This window comes from Planococcus citri, chromosome 1 (assembly GCF_950023065.1).
Source record: "Planococcus citri chromosome 1, ihPlaCitr1.1, whole genome shotgun sequence".
Taxonomy (NCBI): domain Eukaryota; kingdom Metazoa; phylum Arthropoda; class Insecta; order Hemiptera; family Pseudococcidae; genus Planococcus; species Planococcus citri.
Window position 1 is genome coordinate 18,493,515 of NC_088677.1, and position 9,144 is coordinate 18,502,658.

At 36.1% G+C, this 9,144-nt stretch overlaps 1 protein-coding gene across 3 annotated transcripts; it reads right to left on the reverse strand.

The window, feature by feature from the left end:
• Positions 1-551: 551 nt before the first annotated feature.
• On the reverse strand, positions 552-8,180 carry LOC135849650 (uncharacterized). Of its 3 annotated transcripts, XM_065370153.1 has the most exons (4): positions 6,034-8,180; positions 1,680-4,857; positions 1,402-1,512; positions 552-1,322 (listed from the first exon to the last, which is right to left on the reverse strand). In XM_065370153.1, exons 1-2 carry the CDS (start codon positions 7,400-7,402, stop codon positions 3,500-3,502), a joined length of 2,727 nt encoding a protein of 908 aa, XP_065226225.1. In that variant the 5' UTR covers positions 7,403-8,180; the 3' UTR covers positions 552-1,322; positions 1,402-1,512; positions 1,680-3,499. The 3 variants fall into 3 exon arrangements, with proteins under 3 accessions (XP_065226225.1, XP_065226222.1, XP_065226223.1); XM_065370150.1 differs by having other exon boundaries at positions 1,680-8,180; XM_065370151.1 differs by having other exon boundaries at positions 1,620-8,180.
• Positions 8,181-9,144: the final 964 nt, after the last annotated feature.

Consider the following 9,144-nt stretch of genomic DNA (forward strand, 5'->3'; position numbering starts at 1 on the left):
TGGTTTCAGCCTTCCCTTCGACCCCCCCCCCCCCCCCCGATTCGTCCTCCAAGAAATTCTCCCCGCGAACATGCTAAAACGAACACTTTACTTGCAAAGAAAAACCCAAACAGGAGAAAAACGCATTACAGCAAATACAGTGGCGTAGCCAGGATTTTCTCAAGGAGGGGGCAAAACCAGATTTTTAGGCATGAAAAATCGAAATCAGGGGTAATTTTCTGGAAATCTATTGTGATGTGTGGTGATTTCATGAAAATGAAGGCAAAATTACTGCTCGAGCGAAACGAGAGCGAAAATTCTTTGAAAAAAATGGGTCCAAACAACGAAAAAACGTCCATTTTTGCACGTTTTCTTTCAAATTTTCGCTCGCAAGGGGGCATGGCCCCCTTCGCCCCCCCTTGGCTACGCCACTGAGCAAATACATAATGTTTAAAAACACTCATCATGTCACCATTTAATTAATTGAATGTTTTTAACTGAAAACATTGCCATCGTGTTTGAAAAGCCTTCAAAGTTTCTGCTACCTACGACTTTTTTACATTTTCTACTCGTTTGTGTTTAGACGTTTATTTCGTGTATCAACAGGTACATAATATTATGCTTACGACGAGTAAAAGGATCTAGGTATACATTTAAACGTACCTACATAAATAGGTAGAGGATAAATAATGAATGTTTACGCTTTATGGTGACGATTCTGCGACAAACGGATGCAGACTTCTTAAAACTGACGAACACAAGACCGTAGTAAACGGTAAGAAACTTTGATTGGCATCGTTGGCCGCTGATTTCAAAGCCCTGCACAACGGACAAGAATCCTGCAAGTGTTTGACGGCGGATAAAACGCGATTTTTGAGCTGGGCAAGGTTGTCGACATCGACCTGGCCACTGATGGCGATTTGCGCAGCGCTATTTAGATCCTGATATGCTGCGGCGATACACTCTCGATGTATATCTATCTCTCTTTGGGCGGCGTCGTAAGCGTAGCTGGCGCCCGTCATCGATACCACGTCGTTGATGAGCTGCAGTTGTTGCGGCGAAAAGGACGATGAGATTGCCGAATTCAGCGCCTTTGTCAGGTATTCGTATTGCTGAGTGTTCATCATCGACATCGACATCGACATCGTTCTGCTCAATCCATCCTGCAGCTGGTTGCGAATTTGTTGCTGAATCGATAGAATCTGCTCTCCAATACCGATACCGCCCATCAAACCGGACGTTTGCTGTAGCAACGATTCCGTTGCTGAATTTAGCGCTGACGTCGACGACGATGACAATTCGACAGCGCTGTTTACTTCGATTTCGGCGGTCATCGCTGTGCCCTAAAAGAAACGTTAGCAGTTAGCGTATGCGCAACAACAACAAAAAAAAAAACAAAAAAAAGTCCGTTAGCTTGCTTACCAAAACAACTACGATTACGGCTATCGCCAACATCATTGGTACCAGCTGTGAGACGATGCTTTCAAGTTGGGTTCTCAGTCCTTTTACGTCGAGTATCTCACTAAGCTCACGCTGCAGCAGTGTTCCGAGTGAACAAAAACAAAAACAAATCATAGAGGTACCTTATCATACTCGAACTTATTTTACCTGAGCTGTGTGTACAGTGTGCGCATACTTACTATACTTATTATTACTCGTATGTTGAATGCAAACCTATGAATTTAAAAAAATGTTCTCACTTGGCTGGTTACTTGATTGTGATCAAGTAAGAATCGTTTACAAATCTGCCCCTTTGTACTCGAATGGAAAATGTAGGTAGGTAGGTCTAGGTAGGCACGTCGAATATCTGTCGTCGATTTGATTTTTGAGTACTGAACGAACACAGCAATACCACACTCGGATAACAGCACGATAATTCGATCGTAATTTTTCACTACATTTAGCTAAGGTAGTACCTGGTACTCGACTCGTACATAGTACACAAATTTCAACACATTTAGATTTGTTTTGACAGTTAGCGTAGACTACAGATACAGCTACAACATATGCAGTGAATAGGTACGCATAAACACATACTCGACTCAATCTGCCATCTGTCATTACTCATCAGTTGCTGTCACTTGGAATATTGTGACTGTACCTACGCTAAATAGGTATACGTACTCGTAAGTCAATAATATGAGTACCTATACACATACATACTCTTAGTTGTCGCGTCCATCATGCAGGCAACTCGATTCGATTTCAATACATGAGTACGAGTACCTACAACTTATACTTCTTTATGGAAAGCTACCAAGAGAACTGAACAAGCAGCAACGCGACTCCCTCCAATCAAGGACAACAGAGGAGGTTGGGCCAAAAGTGATGATGAAATTATTGCTGAGGTTTTTGCAAATCATCTAGCACAAATTTTCACTCCAAATGACATTCAGTCTGATAACTCCTTTGTTGGCATTCATTCAACCAAGTCAAATAGTGCATATAACTCCTAAGGAGATGGCCACAGGCATTGACAAAAATATTAGCAGCCAAAAAGCTCCAGGATATGAACACATTTCTCCAAGATTAGTCAAAGAACTCCCAAGAAAGGGTATTCTTTTGCTGACATACTTACCTAATGCAATCCTGAGACTAAGATATTTCCCTCACCAGTGGAAAATGGCGAAAATTAAATTATAATAGCTGTACTTCAACCAGGGAAACTAGTAGAACTACCTACTTCCAGTTCTCTCCAAAGTAATGAAGACATTCATTCTACGTCGTCGGGTAGAGGATTCCATTTGTTTCAAGAAAGGCATGCTGCGATTGAACAAATGCATCGTATTACTCAAATCATTGAATCTGCTTTCGAAGATACGAAAAGTACTGCGTTGCTTGCTTTTTAGATGTCAACCAGGCTATTGATCTAGTCTGGCATGAATAGTCGGGGAGCCCGCATAAATATCTATTGCAACCCCCTAACGAAAAAGGAATTCAACAATAAGGGCGATTGATTTAATCGCTTCAATACGAACCCTTTTCATACTCTATTTATTTTCGAATAAAAACAATAACAAAAACTTTTGAATCTTCAAGATAACAAACCTAGCAGCCGAATATTATCGAGATCGCGAACTTTAAATATAACAAAAACATAGCCAAATATAATTAATAACCGCGAATCCGCGACACTCCCGCCGAAAAAAAAAAAAAAAACGAATTTTTAAATTTAAAATAATAAGTATAAACGAGAAAAATTACGATGTTTCCAAGGGATACAATTTGTTAATGGGACGGGTAAGTTTAGAATTTTTAGTTTCAACGATTGCTGATCTAACATTACTGTCTGAGCTAACATTAACATTAATTACTTTACCAACTTTCCACTCTCCTCTAGGACAAAATTTTTTATCACCTTCAATTAATACGATATCTCCTACTTTAGGAACTAAGTCTACTACATTTTTCTTTTGTTTTATACTAATATTACGTTCACGAAGACTAGTTAAATATTGAAATTTCCAAACGTTCCAAAATTGATTAATAATATCGTTAGATCTTTTCCATAAATTTACGATTACATCACGTTTAATATTTTTAACATTATCAATATCCGCCTATCCGGAATAAAATCGAATTTGGTATTCATCAAATCATTAGGTGTTAATACATTACTATCATTTTCACCTACGTAAACAATAGAACGCGAATTAATAACAGAAGTTACTTCATACAACACGGTTCTCAATTGATTTTCTGTTATTATACAATTAAAAATTGTTTTCTTTAGCGACATTTTCACTATACCGATTAATCTTTCGTAAAAACCGCCATGCCACGGGGCATATTCAGGCAACAGTTTCCATTCTATCAAATTATTTTTACAAAAATCTATTACATCATTATCAGAAATTATTTGTTGCCAAAGATTTTCAAAAGCTGATTTGGTTATTTTAAATTGTGGCGCGTTGTCACTTATTACGAATTTTGGAATTGTGCGTAATGCTATAAAATTACGAAAAGCGAGTAGGAATTCTTGAGTGGTCATATTCTCTAAAAGTTCTAAGTGAATCGCACGCGTAATCATACAAACAAAAATACTAACAAATACTTTTTTCTGGACTGAGTTATCACTGACGTATAAAGGACCAAATGTGTCGATACCACAACAGGAAAACGGACTGCTTTGATTTACACGAAATTCAGGTAACGGAGGAATTGCAGGATATTTATATGGACCACCATCGTAGTATTTGCAGTTAGCACATTTTTTTAGAACGTAGTACACCGTCGATCTGCCTTTTGGAATCCAGAAATTTTTTCTCAATTCAGAGAGAGTATGCGAAACGCCAACATGATAGTTATCGATATGAATTTTTTCAATTAATAAGTGAGTGAAGTATTCTTTCTCAGGTAGAAGTATTGGAAACTTTGCATTATCGTTGAGACATGATTCAACCAGGCGTCCATGACAACGTATAATATTTTGAGAATCACGTTTTAAACCAAGCGGATTAGGTTGCGAAATATCAGGATAATTTTTGTTTTGGATATACATAATCCACTGGTTGAAAGCTTCTTCGGTTTTCTGAACAATATTATTCGGATTGACATTTTTCATGTAGCTTAACGTTGCATCAAGTAGATAGTTGAGGGTTTTAAATTGAGTACAATCGATTTTAAAAGGAGGCTGAATTACAGCTGTATTATTGGAGATAAGTACTGGTTCTGGTTCAGGTTCAGGTTCGGATTCAAATTGTAAATTCATTGCCTTTGGCCAAGCAACTTCCATCTCTTTCAACCATGTGGGGCCTTCCCACCAGAACGAATTCAAATCTTGCACTTCTGCACCGCGACTGGCTATATCAGCAGGATTTTCAGCAGATGGAACGTAGCGACAATTGAACGATTTATCAATTTTCTTCACAATTCTTTCTACAAATTTGGGCAAAACTTTTTTCGAACATAACCATGATAATACACATTTGGAATCGGACCATACATAAATATTTTTGATATTAACATCAGAAAATTCATTCTTAACGAAATTCACGATTTGACTACCGATATATATAGCTAACAATTCTAACTTTGGAATAGTTAAATTATTGCGAGGAGCGAGACGAGATTTAGCAAAAACGAGACGAGTTAAATTATTTTTCTTAACGTAAACAGTTGCAGCATAAGCTTTTTGAGACGCGTCAACGAAACAATGTAAATCAAAATCATTACAAGCATTAGTGCCACGAAATACGTACCGATCTATTTCTACATTCGAAATACATTTCAAGTTATCTAATAATTCTTTCCACGACTTTTGATCTTTCTCATCTAAAACATCATCCCAATCTAAGTTTTTGCCCCATAAATATCGAATAAATAATTTAGCTGGTAAAACAACAGGACACAAAAAACCTAACGGATCAAAAATCGAGGATACCTTTTTTACAACTTCACGTTTTGTAATAATAATAGTCGAATTAGTGAGTTTATGATTAATCACAAAAGTATCATTTTTAACATTCCATTTTAACCCTAAAATACTAATTTCAGATACATCTAAACGATCTTCTGGTTTTAAAACATTTTTAAGTTCATTACAATTCGTAACCCAATTACGTAAATTCATCGAAGCATCATTAAAACAAGATTTTGAAAAATTATAAAGATCAATAGCTTCATCTACCGAATCGACACTCAAGATAAGATTATCCACATAAAAACTTCTTAGTAATAGCGGAACGAACTTCGAATCATATTGATTTAAATGAAAAATTATTGTTAAAGTTAACAAAAACGGACTAGCAATAACACCGAACGGAATTTTAGTAAAGCGAAATATAATCAAATTATCGAAGTTTAGCGGTTTATTAAAATCTTTTATCCAAATAAATCTAACAAAATCGCGATCACGTAATTTCAAACCGATTTGCAAAAATGCTTTTTCAATATCAGAAGTTAATACAAAACATCTCAACATTAAGCGCAAAATCAAACCACATAACGTTTCCAAAAGAACACGACCACGAAAAATACAATCGTTTAAGCTTTTATCAATTTTTCGAGATTTTGCAGAACCGTCATAAACAACTCGTAAACTGGTACTTTTACCTGGTGTCAGAACTTCGTGATGCGGAAGATAATGAACTAAATCTTCTTTATCGTTGATAGATTCGTTGACTCGTTCGATAATACCTTGAGACTCTTGGTATTTGATCACTTTGTCATATTCGTCGAATAATTCTTTGTTCTTTTCGAATTTTCTCATCTGAGATTTCAAACGACCGTAGGCGAGCCCTTTGTTCGATTTTAAATCAGGAGGGTACTCTTTCCAGGGCCAAGCTACTTCATAACGATTATCTATCAATTCTATATTATCATAAAAACTTTTTACCGCAAGTTCATCGCCAATATCCTCCACTGAGGTTGAATCATCTATCCCAATCGCATCTAATTTCCATAGGTTTTCTACCATTTCAATCTCGGAGAAGAAAACTGGAGTTTCGTGGTTTTTATCGATTCGACCAACAACCAGCCATCCAAATTTCGAATTGATTAACGAAGTTGAATCATCAATAATTACTTTTTCCATGACCATAAAATCGAACATGTAGTCATTTCCAATCAGGAGTTCAGGTACAAGATTTTTATCAACTTCAGCGAGCTTGAATTTCTTGAATCTGGAATCTAACTTAATATCGTGGTGATTTATTCGATTAATAATTTTAGGTATCGTATTTGCAGTGATTTTTATTTTTTCACCATCATTTGTAAAAATATCTAAACTAACGACCTTGGTTGAAATTTCTCGAGGAGCTTCGGAACAAATCGTAGAAATTCTAATCGTTTCATAATGAAGAGGCTTCAATTTTAATTTATCGGCCAACCTCGTAGTAATGTACGATCTTCTTGAACCGCTATCCAGAATTGAGGTAACTTTCTGAACACGACTTTCATTACCAACGTTGACTGTGGCTGCTAACAGGTTACCTTCTTGATCTTTCATTAGTAAAGATTCAGTTGGTTCAGGATTACTAACTTCTTTTGAAAATAATTTAATACATAAACTACGATGATGACTACGACGTTTCTTACAATGTACACATGGTTTGTTTACCGTACAGTCTTTAGCGAGATGACCAGGATTCAAACAAATGATGCAACGACCATTCAATTTCTTTCTTCGGTCTTCCAATGTCGTTATTTTGCTGCATTCATCGGAATAATGTGACGTTTCAACGCAATAGATACATTTTTTACTCGGTTTTCTATCACCAGTTATCAAGCTCTCTGTAGTACCTTTGAAAAAATCTTTTTTATTAGGATTATTATCGGATGACTCACTCCAATTCGTACCACAATATTGCTCTTGTTTCCATATCAATTCGCCAACTTTCTGCCTCAATTCGGATAAATCGTTACTTGCAACATCCAAATCGGCTTTCATAATTATATCAAATGGAAACTTCTTCATAATCATCGAGTACAGTATGGTGTTGTTTTGAATATTTTCACCTACACCTTCTAAAGCATGTAAATTCGATTCAATATTATCGTAAGTATTTCGCAAATTTTTAGTCCATTTGTTACTTTTTGGCAGAGTTGGCGCGATTCGAATCGCGTGAAAGAATCGAGAAAGAATCCGATTCTCACGATTCGAATCGGATTCGAATCGCGGTTCCCCAAGTCAAAAGAATCGGGAAATGCAGGAATCCGATTCCCTTTTATAGAGAATCGCACCTTCTCGATTCCCTGCGATTCCTTGCAGGTGTTAAAACAGTAAAATGTACTGTTTTTAATGGATTTTACTGATGCATTTGCATTTCGTAGTTCGGGACTGATGACATTTTTTTAAAGGTTGGCTGTTGTGTGAAAATATTGCGAATCAGTGATTCTATGCAGTGAAAGAATCGCGTAATGAAAGAATCGGATCCTCTTTAATGGAGAATCGCGCCTTCGCGATTCCCTGCGATTCCGTGCTTACAGCAATAAATGAAAGAATAGAACATGCAAAATGATCATATACCTAGTTGGGGAAATTACTAATTTCATTTCAAATTCATTTGTCAAGTCCCGAAGTTGAAAAAAATTAGTATTTGGGAATCGGAATCGGAGGGAATCGAGAACTGCTAAAGAATCGCATTCAGAACCGGATTCGCTTTGTGAAAGAATCGAGACTAGAGAATCGCGATTCTCCCATGTACGAGAATCGTAATTCAGGAATCCGATTCTGACCAATCGAGGAATCGCGCCAACTCTGCTTTTTGGAATTTTCGTTAAATTATCGTATAATAAATCAATTAATTTCTTTTTATTACCAAACTTCTTTTTTACCATTTCGTATGCGATTGGATAGTTTGCAGCAGTGGTACAATACCACCTATAGTAAAAGGCCTGAGCGCTGTTTTGTGACGTCATCACTAATAGATCGTATGTACTCCGATAACGCTATAGAAATGAATGAAATATTAATGCACTAGAACGAAATAAATACTGAGAACATTTATTTTGCGTTTTGAATCACATTCTGATACTTAATAATCAATTTGAGATCAAGAGGGAATGATTTGAATGGAAAAATAAGTAAATATAAGCTCATAATCAACACTGTTTTTATCATTAAAGATGAGAACTACACTCCTTTATGATCTAATTTCTAAAAGAATATCAAGAAAAACTCTGGAGGATGACAGCTGACAATGAGGAATATAGCAAAGAAGTACAACACTGAACACATACAAATTATTGTAAATATTACCGAATATACGCGAACATAATCTCCAACTCAAAGACTAAGGTATACAAAACGATCACCAAACATTGCATACATGACGGAGATTTCTCTCGAAATTCTTTGCAAACATTGTATTTATGCCTGTTGAAATCCATCCTAAGTATTTTGGAATTTAAAGCTGCTTCAATTGGTTTGACTTTGAGATACTGATGATTTCTTGTTTAATATCCATTATCCATCATAGCAGCTTTAGCATGGCTGGTCTAAGAAGTAGATTTGAAAAATGTATTGTAGATTTTTCTCCAACTTGATGCGATTGCATTGTTCACTAACTACTTATTTCATTACAACATCATTCCGGTACAACACACTAGTACACATTAATTTTCATTTTAATCTACAGTTTACATCACTATTCATTCAAATTACACAACACAAACGAGTCGCAAAAAATTCATTTTTGTACACAAATCAAATAAACCAACACC

Bases quoted from the DNA above. Each gene is read 5' to 3' on its own strand.
- LOC135849650 (XM_065370150.1), bottom strand. From the start codon at position 7,402: ATGATTATGAAGAAGTTTCCATTTGATATAATTATGAAAGCCGATTTG.